This window comes from Conger conger, chromosome 5 (genome assembly GCF_963514075.1).
Source record: "Conger conger chromosome 5, fConCon1.1, whole genome shotgun sequence".
Classification (NCBI taxonomy): Eukaryota; Metazoa; Chordata; class Actinopteri; order Anguilliformes; family Congridae; genus Conger; species Conger conger.
In genome coordinates, this window is record NC_083764.1 from 27347193 (window position 1) to 27362871 (window position 15679).

Consider the following 15679-nt stretch of genomic DNA (forward strand, 5'->3'; position numbering starts at 1 on the left):
ATGGAAGCCACACCCCCTGGGGAAGAGCGAAGAAGGAGACGATTGGCTGCCCCTACCCTCGCTGAGATGCAAGAAGTGGAAGCAGAGGAGGGCTCCCGAGGGATGATGGAAGCGGCCATCACGGAGCTGGCGAGGTCCCAGCGGGCCCTGCAGGAAGCGGTGGTCGAACTCTGCCGCCTATCCCCCCGTGACGGATCGAGACGAACCCCCCGAGAGGCGTTGATAAAGATGACAGCCGATGATGATGTTGAGGCGTACCTCCAGGTGTTTGAGCGCGCCGCTCAACGTGAAGAATGGCCACAGGCAGCCTGGGCAGCCATACTAGCCCCCTTCTTGACGGGAGAGGCCCAACAGGCCTATCGAGATATGGACATGGCTGACGCCACCGACTACCTCAAGTTGAGGAGAGCCATCCTAGCCCAATATGGGTTCAGCCTACCTGCCCGAGCCCAGCGATACCACGAATGGGCCTATGACGCCTCCCAGCCTGCCCGGTCCCAAATCGCCGCCCTGACCCGCCTGACCAAGAGCTGGCTGGCCGAGGGAGAGGGGCCACCCCTGTTGGAGAGGGTGGTGTTGGACAGATGCACCCGCGCTCTACCCCGGGAAGCCAAACGGGATATAGCCCAGGTGGGACCCACCTCCGTAGAACTGCTAGTGGGCCTCCTCGAAAACCATCAGGTCACTCAGAAGATGCTCCAACCTGAACGCACCAAAACCCCGAGCCGCCCAGTTAGGTGCCCAGCACAGGAAGCGCCCACCAGCCCGCCCTGACCCAAATCGGCGGGGCAGACCTGACGCAGGGAGACCACGGCCGGAGTGGAGATGCTATAACTGTGGAGAGGAGGGGCATCTAGCCAGGAACTGCCCCGGGAGGGAGGTGTCCAGGCCCACCGCCAGGGGTCCGAGCAGGCCAGCGCACCCCTGCCTGTACCTGACCACCTGCTGGGCGCACCAGAGTACGGAGGCCCCCAGGTTCCCGATACGAGTAGGGGGACAGGACACTGTAGCAGTGCTGGATTCGGGCAGCGCCATCACCTTGGTAAGACCAGAGTTTTTTGCGGGAGAAAAGAGGGGTGAAGAGGTGGCCGTGGCGTGTATCCATGGGGACACCAGAGAATACCCCACGGTGTGGGTCAACCTAATCACACCACGGGGGACGCACGCGGTAAGAGCGGGGGTTGTACCAAATTTACCCGTACCGGTACTAATGGGAAGAGACTGCCCTTTGTTCCAGGCTTATTGGGAGGAGGGGCCCCGGCCTCTGAGGGAGACGAGGCCACGACGGCCCCGCCGGGCTGCCCGCCAGAACCCCCTACCAGTCTGGGCCGCGACGTCTGGGGACAGTGAAGGAGAGGCCCTGCCACCTGAGAGGAAACGCCAACCCAGCACCCCGGCCACCAGTGGAACCATCACTGCGTCCGAGAAAGAGCTTGGGGAGGCCCTGCCCCCGGAGAGAGTTGTCCGTCTAGCCTTCTCGGAGGGCCCCCAAGAGGTGAGCGAGGAGGCCGAAGCACCCACCCGGTTTGGCACTGCCCAACTACATGAGCCAAAGTTCGCTCAGGCCTGGAGAGATGCCCGAGACATTAACGGGGTACCACAAGGGCCGGTGAGTACACCATCGTATCCCTACTTCAGGGTAAAACAAGACCTGCTCTACCGAGTCTGTAACCCACAGGGGGAGGAAGTGGAACAGCTGCTCGTCCCTCAACCGTTTGTGCCCCGAGTCCTCTACTTAGGTCATACTCACCTGCTGGGAGCCCATCTGGGGATGGAGAAGACCTACGAGAGGATCCTGGCAAGGTTCTATTGGCCCGGGGTGAAAAAGGCTGTGGAGGACTACTGCCGACACTGTGCCGTGTGCCAACTCCACAGCCCTAAGGTAACCCTTCGGAACCCACTAATACCCCTGCCAATAATTGATGTTCCCTTCAGGAGGATTGCGATGGACATGGTGGGGCCCTTACCGAAGTCCAGCCGGGGACATCGGTACATCCTCGTAATCCTGGATTATGCAACCCGCTACCCAGAAGCCGTCCCGCTCAGGACCGCGACCGGAAAGGCGGTTGCCAGGGAGTTGTTCCTGCTGTTTAGCAGGGTCGGAATAGCGGAGGAACTCCTGACCGACCAAGGATCGTGTTTCATGTCGGGGGTCCTAAAGGAGATGTGCCGGCTGCTAAAAGTGACCCAACTACGAACCTCCGTCTACCACCCCCAAACCGACGGACTAGTGGAGAGGTTCAATCAGACCCTCAAAGCCATGCTGAGGAAAATGATTGAAACTGACGGTAAGGACTGGGACCAGCTCTTACCCTATCTTCTCTTCTCAGTCCGAGAGGTACCCCAGAGCACCACCGGCTTTGCCCCTTTTGAACTGCTATACGGTAGACGACCCCGTGGATTACTGGACCTGGCGAAGGAGGCTTGGGAACAGCAACCGTCCCGAACCCGCAGCCTGATCGAGCATGTGGAGCAGATGGACCGGCGGATGGCCCAGATCTGGCCCATGATGAGGGCTCACATGGAACGGGCACAACGGGAGAAAGCCAGGCTGTATAACCGGGGAGCCCAGGTGAGAGAATTCGCCCCAGGAGACAAGGTGATGATTCTAGTCCCCACCAGTGAATGTAAATTTCTGGCCCAATGGCATGGGCCGTATGAGGTCGTGGAACGCACAGGACCTGTGAACTACCGAGTGAGACAGCCGGGGCGACGACACCGCCTCCAGATCTACCACGTCAACCTGATGAAGAGGTGGCATGAGCCACCCCCAGCTCCGACCCCAGTCCTCTCTGCCCAGTGGGTGCCCCCACCCACCCCTGACGTGAGTATTGGAGAGCAACTGAGCTCCCGCCAGCAGCAAGCGCTACGTGAGCTGGTGAATCGAAGCCGGGACATCTTCTCGACTATGCCCGGCCGCACCCACCTAATCGCCCACGACATCAGCACTGAACCTGGGAAGACGGTAAAATTACGACCCTACCGAATCCCAGAAGCTCGCCGACACGCCATACAGGAGGAGGTGAAGAAAATGCTCGACCTCGGGGTTATTGAGGAAAGCCGCAGTGCCTGGTCCAGTCCTGTGGTGCTAGTCCCCAAGCCGGATGGAACCTGGCGGTTCTGTAATGACTTCCGCCGCCTGAACGACATCTCCCTGTGTGACGCGTACCCGATGCCGAGGGTGGACGAACTCATTGAGCGGCTGGGACCGGCCCGGTTCATCAGCACCCTGGACCTGACGAGGGGGTATTGGCAAGTTCCCCTAACACCCCGTGCCAGGGAGAAGACGGCCTTCGCGACCCCGACGGGCCTCTACCAGTACACCGTCCTTCCCTTTGGCGTGCATGGAGCCCCGGCCACGTTCCAGAGGTTGATGGACCAGGTGTTGCGGCCCCACCAGAGGTATGCGGCCGCCTACCTGGATGACATCGTCATCCACAGCACCGACTGGGACAGCCATGTCGACAAAGTCGAAGCGGTGCTGAGGTCCCTGAGGGAGGCCGGGCTGACGGCTAACCCAGCAAAGTGCCGGCTCGGATTTAAGGAAGCTGCCTATCTGGGCCACACGGTCGGGAGGGGGCGGGTGAAGCCCCAGTCGAACAAGGTCGACAGCATTGCCACCTGGCCCCAACCGGCTACAAAGAAACAGGTGAGAATGTTCCTGGGTCTGGTGGGTTACTATCGGCAGTTCATTCCGGAGTTTGCAGCACGAGCAGCCCCCCTACACGACCTCACCAAGAAGGAGCAGCCCAACCGGGTCCAATGGAACCCCCTCGCCGCTGCAGCCTTCCAGGACCTACGGGCCGCTCTAGGTGAGAAACCAGTCCTCATAACTCCCAACTTCCAGAAACCCTTCGTGCTGCAGACCGACGCATCGGAAGTGGGCCTGGGAGCGGTCCTGTCACAGATCCAGGACGGGGTGGAGCATCCAGTGACATACATCAGCAGAAAACTCCTCGGCCATGAAAGGAATTATGCCACGGTCGAGAAGGAATGCCTTGCCATCAGATGGGCGGTAGGTAAATTACGTTATTACCTACTCGACCGTGAGTTTCTGTTGGTGACCGATCATGCTCCCCTCAAATGGATGTACCTGAACCGAGACAGCAATGCCCGAGTAACCCGCTGGTTTTTAGAGTTGCAGCCCTACCGGTTCAAGGTGGAGCATCGCGCTGGGAAGCTGCACCAGAATGCTGATGCACTATCCAGGAGGGAGGATGGCCTAGGGGCAGACGCTCCCGCCCAGGGCTTGGAGCTGAGGGGGGGGGTATGTGGCACCCCTGCTCCTGAATGTTGTGCCACGTGGGTGGAGAACCCTGGAGGGGCCCGTGCCGGTCAACCGCGCAGACGTCACGCATTGGGAGAGGTGTGCGAAGGGGTATATCTGCCTAGAGATGTGATGGGGAGATCAGCACCTTGGAGAGAGATCCCTCTACCTGCGGTCCAGGACCCCGGCCAGCGCACGTGAGTGAGCAGAGTGGAAAATCACTGACTCAGCTGCAGCCTCTTTTCCTAATGAGCAGGGAATGGCATTTAAGGCGCGGTCGAGGCTGCAGCCAGGCTCAGTTGGTGCCATGCCTGAGCGTGTGAGAGTGTGGAAGGCAGGGAGAGGAAGGACCTGCAACGCCCAGCCATACTGAACCTGAGGAAGACCCCACCTTCACGGACGGCAACACCGAAGACCTGGAAACGGACGCCGGTCACGTGAGCCAGATAAATTACCTTCCTATTCACCCCCTGTCTTTGTGTTTCCCGCCAGCCCTGACGCGGCCGAAGAGGGGAGGAGGGAGGAAGCCCTGGAAAATACCCCGGTCTGGGAAGAATCTTCGTTTATTTTTTGCCTAAACGGCCCCTTTGATTTCTCCAGTTTTCCCCTACCCTTGCCCTGAGGGGGGGCGCTATCACCGATACCCCGGAAAAAAAAAACACAGAAAAAATAAAAAGAAGTATTTTTTCTGACATCTGCTATCTCCTGTGTTGGTTCCTAGCTGTGCCCACTCTCTGCACCTCAGGATTCACCCCGAGGCACCACAATATATATATACAAATATATATAGAGAGAGATATCTATCAATCTATAGAAATTATATACAAGGCATGGAGCTAGCTAGTTAGCAAATGTTACTTGGTGCCGAATCTGTCTGTCTATCTATCTATCTATCTCTATCTATCTATCTATCTATCTATCTATTGAGAATGATAGATGAGAATGTGTTGAAGTGATTTAACGTAACGTCAGTGTACTGCCAGACTTGCTGATAGAGCAGGTGCGGATGGAGACTGCCGCAAGTGTCAAACAAAGCTCTCGTTCTCAAATAACTAATTGTAAAAAATACTTTCAGCTTATTGGACTTAAATACAAATTTTCAGATGCTGTTGTCAGATATAGCTAATTTAGATAAAATATCCTATTCCCACAGTGTTATACTTACCCCCGTGGGGCGTGGCTATGGCAGTGACATGTTGCCGGTCTGGTCTATGCTTTATAAAAACGTATACTTTGTACCATAAAATCTGTTTTAATAGAAAAATGAGCTTTTCTGATCATGTCTCTGGATAAAAATATATGCAGATATTTTGTATTTGGAAAGATTTGGGAACACTTGAGGACATCAGGGTGCAGTTTTGGGAAAACTCATGGGGAATTTGAATGCTTATCTTTACCATACTTTGTACACAAGTTGATATCAAATTTGTGGTGGTCCTTGACTTGAAATTGAGACATTCAATGCTAAACTATAAAAATATACTAGACCCCCCACCATGTCCCCCCCAGAGGGATTATAAGTAGCTGTGTTGCACCCCCTAAGGTGCTCCTGGCTCATCACCCCAATATTATAGCCCCTGCCACCTCTATGATGGTGCACTGCATGTCTTCCAAATTTCTTCCGAATTTACTTCCAAAAAGACTTCCCCGATAGTGTCTTCAATGATTGTGTTAATTTTAAGGGAAGACAATCTTATGGATACGATCCCCAATTTTTCTAAAGCATGTGACCCACAGATATTTAAAGTTGCATTACAAACAATTACTTTCTGTGGTCCCATTTTGGTAAACCTTGTAGTCCCACAACCTGAGCAGCAAAACAATATACAGGGTTAAATGAGAGAAAGTCTATGTGCATTTAAGAAAAGCCTATGAGCAAAACATTAATCTTTAAAGTTGGCAAGGGAGCCAACACATGAGTGAAAAAATGGGACTGAAGCATTCCTAATGCTGTACGTAATTGGTAGGAAAATTAAGATGGAGAGGAAGAGGAGAAATAACTTGAGATTTCGTGACCTGAGAATTCTAACTGACTTTTTTTATTCTTTATGAATTAGTGTCATACATATGTTGTTTATAGGGCATTAAATACATATGTGAAGCTTTATAGAAAAATACTGTTTAAAAATATGAATAAATGCAAAATGTTAAAGTTGTATTTGCTTGGAGCCCATTCACTTTGGAATATTTGAAGCTCAATATTTCAAAACTCTCAGAACGCAGATAGAACCTTCTAATTCTCATGATTTGCGAAAGAAAATGTGGAGTGTGATTGCAGCAATTTGGTCGACTATTGCTACTGCTAATAGTACTGGTGTTTGGTAGGTAGTTGCTAGGATGTTTTCCAGTTGGTTTTGTGATGATATCTCGAAATCTGTGGGATGAGTAGGCCGACAAAATACCTGCCGGAATAATAATAATAATAATAATAATAATAAACTTGAACATTTTAATAACAGTAGTGTGTTGCTTTGCAATCACACTAATAAACACCGATAACAGCAGAGCCAGTTTAGCTGCACATTAATCCCCTCACCTCACCCAACTCCAGAAATAAGGCAGACAGAGGCTGCATGCTACTGAGGATAATTCAATACTGTCAAGTAAAGGGTAAGCATAAACAGCAGTGCTATCAGAGAAGTCAGAAAAAGGAAATGGGAGGACTCCCTTTCATTGTCACATTTAAAGTGATTCTGCAATATTATTGATCTTTATTTTAATTTTATCTGAATGTTAAGCTCATTCAGTTTCTGTTTACAAAACTAGATAATGCACACTTGCATGACCACTATACACAGCAAGCTCATACAAATGCAGGCACATATTTGATGCACACACACACATATACTGCAGACATGCACATTCACACATGCGCACACACACACTGCAGAGACAACACATGCCATAGCATTTTTTTGGAGTTCACTACAGTATGGCTTCATCTGAGGTGTATCTGCATTTGCCAGTTTTTGGTACTTTAAAAGCTTTTATAGTGTCATCCTGTGCAATGATGGCAAAGACATGGCACAGACAGGGCACAGGCATGGCACAGACATGGCACAGACAGGGCACAATGTAGATACAGCACTAACCAGAATGGCTTGCTTATCGAATAGAAAATCTTCAAAGGGGCCACATACCCTTCTCAGAAAAAAATGTTCTTTGGCTTTTCTCCATAGAGGAACCCTTTTTAGTTCTTTATGAATCCAATTCCTTTTGGCACCATTTCTTTTAAAAGTGTAATCGCCTTAAAAGAAAAATAAAAATAACAGGAGTCAAGAAGCACCTGTCTGCAGAGCTGGAGATGCTGTGGATAGGGAGGCTCAGGGAGAGCTGTGCGGCAGGTGAGATTTTTCTGCCTCAATCACAGCGCTTGTTTAGAAATGGCTAACAAGCTCAAGAGAACTGCTGCAGTGTCTGGGATGTAGTCTCAAACTCCGCTGACATTAACAATGGAGGAGCCGCTGTTCTCCGGAGCTTAGCAGTAGGAGAGGTGGTATTGGGAAAGGAGAAAGAGCATTTGAGCAGAAATTCCCCACACAAAATTCCTCCCTGTAGTGTCATGTTACCTCTGCGGCTTGTGGAAGCCCAGTGGGTGTGAAGTCAGTACAGGCCATCGGCGTTGTTGTGTTGGGATCCTGGATTGGGCACCACCCGGAACAAAGAGGCCTCTAGAGACTGTGGTGCAGGCCTGGGGGTGGTCACTGGTCATGAGGTGGACAAACCAGACAAAACAAAGGAAACATGGAAAGGGCCCCTCATCTGGAGGCTAAAGGGCAGCTTCTGACAGCTCTCTTGGGCAGGGTGGAGGATCTGAGGCCTGTGATGGCTTCCCTGGGTAGGACAGTGGGGCGGCAGGCTTTGGCAGATCCCCTGGGCTGGGCAGCGAGGCGGCAGGCTCTAGCAGCTCCACTGGGCAGGATGGTGGGACGACAGGCTCCAGGGGCCCCTGATTCAGACAGCCCGCTGGGGCAAGCTGCGGGGAACGCTCAGCTGCAGGGCCCACTGAGGCTGGCCAAGGTGAGGGAGGCTCCTCATCTGGTGGGCCTGCAGCAGTGGCAAGGGCTCCTCATCCAGAAGTCCCAGTCCTTGCACAGGGTACACATGTGTGATACGCCCCTACACTTCATGTGTAGATTGCAAGATATTGATACATACAACGTTTCGTGATAATAATCCTCATGTATGGCGCCAATTAATGTTATGTAGCAGTATAACTGCAGAGTAATCAGTCTCATAAAATGACTAGTATCTGAAATATCTAACCATGAATTTAGTATTTTGCTTGTCCTAGCTCTTATACTGTGAAAGTTTATTGCTCCCGCCGTTACAGTATTGGCTAAACCATAACTAGATGGCAATGCGAGGTGGACATTGTGGAAGTGTCCTGTGAAATCATGGGAAGTGTAGTTACATGATCCCTACACTGTCCACCGCATTCTCTACCAATTATGACGCAGGGCTGGTAGTGGCCATTGGTCACCAGGTGGACAGACCAGACAAAACAAATTTATCTAGAAATAAACAGCTACAGGGATTGCAATGAATCTCAGCTGTGGACATACCTGAGTAAAGGGCCGGTGCTGCCTCCTGGTGGACAGCATCCTAATTTCCCTTCCTCGCACCACAGGACATAAACCATTGGGTTACCTATATGTGCCTATGCTTTGCTTTAGCTATCCATTGCGAGGGCATGTGGTCCATCACCAGGGTACACTGCTGCCCCAGAAGGTACTACTGCCTGATTTTGAGTGCAGTGATGAGCTGAGATTCAGTGATAAGAGGTAAACTTGCCTCAACGACCCACCTGGGTTATGCACAGCAGCCATTTTGTACCAGAATAGTCATCACACATCAGCTGCGGTGGAAAGGGAGAGAATATTTTTTTAGCCAATGAAATCAATGATACCAGGGGACCCCATATTCTTTCTGATGAGTGTCATAGGGGTAGCAATTTTCTATCTGGTTGAGCATTCTGCCCAGGAAGAGGATGGGATCCTTCTTGCTGTTGAAGAACCGTGCCCAACCTGGTGTCCACAAGATCTTTTTGTTGGAAAAAGGGACAGGTGTGTGGAGTTTTGTTGGAGTATGTGGCGGACTAGATACTCAGGTCATTTGCTCTGGCTGTCCCTTCCAGGTAAGGTTTCAAAGGCACATGCAAGACAACTGAGGGATGAACCGACCATAATAATAGGTCAGGCCCAGGAAATCATGTATCTATGCCTTAGAGGCTGGATAGGGGCTGGCATCTCTCCACCCCTCCTTTCTTCTCTTGAGACTTTAATTGGCCCAATGACCAAGTAACCCCTGGGCAAGACAGCACTTTATTGTGTTGACCAGCTTGCTTCAGAGCCTCTAGTACCTGGTATACATGGCTGAGATGTTTTTCACTGGTGTGCGAGTGGATCATCATGTCCTCCGGGTATACCACTTCAAAGTTCAGGTCAGGCCTGAATACTATGTCTTTGAGGCTCTGAACGTGCCCCATGGAGTCTGAACGGGATGACGCGGTACAGGAATTGACCCAGGGATTGTCTTGTCTTTGGCAGCCTAGTGCTAGTGGAACCTGCTTAGGACATGGGGGGTCAAAATCTGACACTGCATTCAGCTGCCTGAGGACATTACAAGGCAAGGACCCATTAGGCTTGGGTAAGAGGAAAATAGGTATCTTGGATGACTCCCAAGCTGTGTATCCTCTCCACTTCATAATGGCCATGCCTCAGGTACCCTACAGTGGTGCATCTTCACTACAATTTCATGCATGGTGGTGCTCCATGAGACAAGTTTGTCTGGAAGCGAAGAGAACATGAGACTACATTATATTGCATATTAACAATACGTTGCATATAGTTAGAAAAAATGCTATCACAAATTGCTACATACAGTATACATACTGTAGATAACCTGGGAAATTTAAACAAGAAAGCTCCACATTGTTGAAGCATTAGTGTTCGTTCACAACTGATGCAGACTACAAACAAATGTGTTTTTAGATGTAGCATTGAATACCCAACCAGAGGGGTTGTGACAGGGCTTCCTGTTTTTTCACAATAAATTAAATAAGCAGAGTTTATCCCCAATAAATTAGGTGAGTGAGTTTCAATGAGTAATAAAAAGTTTTAATGGATCAATTAAGTGCTGAGGCCCCTGCACTACCTAATAAGCTCCAATGCATAGCAAATTATATGACGCTATGCAGGACTTCCTGGTGCAACACAGTTGTTAGAAAATGTCCATAATAATTTTAATCAGCAGATCAAATTGTTTTCATTTTATTATAAGGCTTTAGACTAGACAAGTAAGCACGTATCCATTTTTGAACGCTTTGGAAAAATGATGAAACTCTGCACCAAACCAGTGATAAAATACATTGTGTCATACCAAACCAGTATCCATCCATGCAAACTATTAGCAATATATTTTTGGTATGTAATTCGGTAACTTTCAGTTGGGGTATATCACAAAGCAGGATTACAGCTTCTTATAATAATAACATAACTGAAACGCAGACCCTTAGTGTTCCAGACTATGCTTGACACAGTGCTAGACACAGAAGTAAATGGCAAGCTCGATGGGCTGAATGACCTGACCTTGTCACCGACTTTCTTACTTTCTATATTAAACTTTCTATATTGGTTTCTAGTTGTCTATCATATGCATTGACAGCAATCTACCAGCCTGTCCGCACTTCATTTCATTTATTTTAGTATGATACCATCAGTATGTGTTTTCACACTGGTCTGCAGTGTTTTCAGTCTCTCAGCATAGCTAAGACCAGCCAGAAACATCCCTTAGACCACAGGATTTCATTCCTAACTTCAGTTTACTATTTTATGAGCCCAATCTTTTCATCTCACATCAAGTCATGAGCTTCAGCTGCAGATACTTTGTGAAAATGTTTTTTACTGTTGTGTGATATAGCAAAGTTTAACATTAGTACAGCTGTTGAGAAAATTAAGTCACAGTAATTGGTTGTGATCAGCTGTCCACACCTGCTTTAAAGCTATGATTTGACGAAATGTAATTCTTAACTTTTTACTTTCTCACATCATGTGAGAAGGTGAGGTAACTTAAAGTGGCACCATAATCAGTATCTTCCCCATATGATCTAGCAATAAAAATTAAGTCTGTAAATATTCCGCCACATTGTATTTGAAATGAAGTAATGAATAATGAGGTTTAATTTGAGGGTATATACATCCACATCAGGCAATCTACTTAGGATACATCCCTTTTCAATAGTCCCTCCACTTTAGGGGACCAAAAGTAACAGTTGGCTTCTCTGCTGTTTTTGATTAGTTAGGTATATGCAAGCGCTTCCTTGGTGCAGGCATAACATTACATTACATTACATTATTGGAATTTGGCAGACGCTCTTATCCAGAGCGACATACAGTTGATTAGACTAAGCAGGAGACAATCCTCCCCTGGAGCAATGCAGGGTTAAGGGCCTTGCTCAAGGGCCCAACGGCTGTGCGGATCTTATTGTGGCTACACGGGGATTAGAACCATGACCTTGCGTGTCCCAGTCATTCACCTTAACCCCTATGCTACAGGCCACAGTTGTTTGTCAACATAATGACCAGAGATGTGCTAATGAAAGTCAAGTTGGCCATTATGAGGCTGAGAAATAAGAATAAACTAGAGACATTGGCCAAACAATTGGCCTACCAAAAATAAAACATTTGGAACATCATTAAGAAGAAAGAGAGTGTACTTAGGGACTGCTCTGTAGAATATACTAGAGTGAAAATATTGTGTGCATAACTAGATATGTAGTCTTTGCTTGGATAATAAGCAATAGTACACAGAGTTTCAATGATTGCTTGTCTTCAGTGCAATTTGGGCAGCAACTCGTACAATCAGAATAAGCCCCCAGAATGGCATTGGCTGTGCCAATTGGAACCATTTTTCAACCAATGAGCTTTACTTGCTGTACACCTGTACAATGTTTTGATACATTTGACGGCCCTATAAATGTACACTTTGAAACCTGAATTTAAGGACTATAAACACAGGCAGAGGGTGAGTCCACATGTCAGTGAGCCTTTTTCAATGATAGGAAGGGATTTACAATGGTCTTGTAACAATGTTTTAACACAAAAATCTTACCTATTGTACCTTAAGATTATGCTCGTGTTTTTTGCCTGGGAAATAATAAAACAATAACTGTAATGAAACAAAAAATGCTCATAAGTTGTGGAAATGGTCTAAATGAATCTAAATTAATGTGAGCTATAGCAAGCTTTAATTTTGAAACTGATATGATTATTTAACACGAGTTAAATCTTGGCAGTGCACAGTAGCCTACATCTTGCTTTTATAAACCAGTGTGTTTATGATATAACTAAGTTGGTAGTTATCTAATGAATACAAGTAGTAGCTAATATTGTTTGCTGGATAACTACCTAACTAAAACAGTTCCCCGCTGAGCTGCAACTTGTAGGTCAAGCTGAGACTAGGCGTTGTTGCTCTTTTATGGCAGAGTCTGATCCATAGTCCTCCGTCCTCATTTGCTGAAAGGGGAGAAACTGTCCAGGGTATGGTGGATCTCAGGTGACATTTCAGTGAATCGTCCATCAGTTCATGGAAAACGTCCGTCAACTAACAAAAATGTCCTTCATCTATGGAAAGAGCTGCAACTGAGGGTCGTTTTCCATGAACTGTTTCAATACACCATGGATGTTGTCTGTAGATTGAAGTAGATGTCTGTCGACGTCTGTCTAAGTTCTAAGTGACTTTGACCATGGAATGATTGTTGGTGCCAGACAGGGTGGTTTGAGTATCTCAGAAACGGCTGATCTCCTGGGATTTTCAAGCACACCAGTCTCCATATTTGCAGAACTTGGTTACGCCATGTACCAAATATTCTAATAAAGCAATGAATGTAAATGTAATGTAAAGAGAGGTCAGCCATTGAAACAAAGCTCTAAGCTATGACTTGTATCCCCAATTCATAGCAAACTTTGTTTACGTGTCCTATGGAATTCATATTCAACTCCACTTAAGCATTAATTTATTACCCATTTTAGATTTAGATTACCCATTTTAATGTTGAATCCTGTTGCACTGAAAGGGTGTACCTGATCCGCAATGATGTTTAGGTATGGCAGGTGTTAAATTGACATCCACACGAATTCCCAGACCCAGGGTTTCGCAGCAGAACTTTGCCCAGAGCATCACACTCCATCCACCGGCTTGTCTTCTTCCATCAGTGCGTCCTGGTGCCATCTCTTCCCCAGGTAGACAGTGAACACATACCTGGGTGTCACCATGATGTAAAAGAAAATGGGGACTCATTAAACCAGGGGACCTTCTTCCACTTGCTCTAAGGTCCAGTTTAATGCTTGTTGGTGCTATCGACAGCGGACAGGGGTTGGCAGGGTGTGATGCACTGGGTGTCATAACACATTCCTCCTGTAACCATCATTAAAACTTTCTGCTACTTGTGCCACAGTAGCTCTTCTGTCGGTTCGGACCAGACAGGACAGCCTTCATTGTGGCCTTCACACATTGATAAGCCGTGGGCGCCCAACACCCTATCGCTGGTTTGTAGTTTGGGACGACTGTTGGTAGGTACTCACCACTGCTGACAGGGAGCACACCACAGGCCTTGCTATTTTGAAGATGCTCTGACCCAGTCGTCTGGCCATGACGATTTGGCCCAGGTCTTTATGTCTGCCCTTTTCTCCCACATCCAACACGTCAACTACAGGAACCAACTTACTGTCTAATATATCCCAGACCAAGACAAGCACTGTGACAAGATAATGAACATTATTTGCTTCATCTATGAGTGGTCATAATGTTTTGGCACATTGGTGTATGTGCATGTACATGATATACACTTGGTGAGCACTTGAATAGGTAGGCCTGTACACCAGCTTGTTTATGCAAGTATTTAATCAGCCAATCATGTATCAGCAACTAAATGCATAAAAAAAAGCAGAAAAAATCTTCTGGGATTTTCAACAGTCTCTAGAGTTTGCAGAGAATAGTGCAAAAAACAAAAAACATCAAGTGAGCAGCAGTTCTGTGGGTAAAAAAATGCCTTGTTAATAAGAGAGGTCAGAGGAGAAGGGCCAGAGTAATGTAAATAATCACACATTACAACAGTGGTATGCAGAAGAGCATCTCTGAACACACAAGGTTCAAACTTCAAAGTGCATAGGCTTCAGCAGCAGAAGACCAATAAGTAACTAAAAATAAGTCTAATAAATACCTAATAAAGTGCTCACTGAGTGTATACGATGAAAAAATGTTGTTTCCAGAACCTCAGACAGCTTACGCATTTTGGATCCAGCCAAGAAAATTGCAAGCTGTGTTTGAAGATTTTGCAACCTCAGCTTTGCTTCCTGTGTGGAGAAACTTTTGAAGGAACATCTTCGACAACACAAGAATGTAGCAATGAGTATGCTATTTTTGTGCCGGCATGCCTTCCTCTTGTAACGGCAGTTTAGAGCCAAGAGCAATCTGAGAGTCCTTGCAGTCTGATGAAGTATATGGCAACCTTAAATTAACCACTGTGTCATGTAATGCCATCTCCTGTCTTTAAGAGCTGCAAATCAGGTTAGATGTCATCCCAGACAAGCTGTAGCGGGGACCTTGAGTTGCCTCAGATTTCAGCCTCTTTATATACTCAAAATGCCATGCTACGCAAATTTGGCTAACTATATGCTTATTACAGCAAACAGATTAACGTGAATTAAAGGGTACATTGCAATAAATGGTGGAAATTCACCTGTGTGGTGTGACATAGGCTGCAATATGGTTTTGTTACTGAGCTATACTGAACCTAAGCAGCAGAGTGTGTGTAAAAACATTAAGGATGACATAAGGAGTTAATAATTAAAGGAGTAACATGGTGGTTGGTCACTTTCTAGGTTTTCTTATGCAATTTGCACAAGAGGGCATTGGAGAAACAGAATCCATCCATCCATCCATTATCTTTACCCGCTTATCCTGAACAGGATCATAGGGAGGTTGGAGCCTATCCCAGCATACATTGGGCGAAAGGCAGGAATATACCCTGGACAGGTCGCCAGTCCAACGCAGGGCACACACACTCATACCCATGGGCAATTTAGACTCTCCAATCAGCCTAACCTGCATGTCTTTGGACTGTGGGAGGAAACTGGAGTACCCACACGAACACGGGGAGAACATGCAAACTCCACACACAGAGGCCCCGGCCGACCGGGATTCAAACCCAGGACCTCCTTGCTGAGAGGCGGCAGTGTGACCCACTGCACCATCCGTGCCGCCAGAAACATGAAAGTATTAAATATGTCTGTTCTTTAGTTTTGGAGAAGTTGCGGGTCCCAGTCATGTACCATAACCACTATGCTACAGGCTGCCCTACAGGCTGTTATTGATAACATTAGCTAGCTAGTTTGCTTTCATGAGGATGTT

The 15679-nt window shown here is 47.7% G+C and overlaps 1 protein-coding gene across 1 annotated transcript; it reads left to right on the top strand.

Annotated features, from left to right (window-relative positions):
* Positions 1-4927, top strand: LOC133128839 (uncharacterized). Its single transcript, XM_061242646.1, has 3 exons — positions 1-570; positions 659-1042; positions 1238-4927. Exons 1-3 carry the CDS (start codon positions 1-3, stop codon positions 4466-4468), a joined length of 4185 nt encoding a protein of 1394 aa, XP_061098630.1. The 3' UTR covers positions 4469-4927.
* Positions 4928-15679: the final 10752 nt, after the last annotated feature.

Excerpts from the sequence above, each read along its gene's own strand:
- LOC133128839 (XM_061242646.1), top strand. The coding sequence starts at position 1 with ATGGAAGCCACACCCCCTGGGGAAGAGCGAAGAAGGAGACGATTGGCT. Across the intron at positions 571-658 it reads GGCCACCCCTGTTGGAGAGG|TGGGCCTCCTCGAAAACCAT; the intron begins GTGGTGTTGGAC and ends TAGAACTGCTAG. Across the intron at positions 1,043-1,237 it reads CGGGCAGCGCCATCACCTTG|GCTTATTGGGAGGAGGGGCC; the intron begins GTAAGACCAGAG and ends CCTTTGTTCCAG.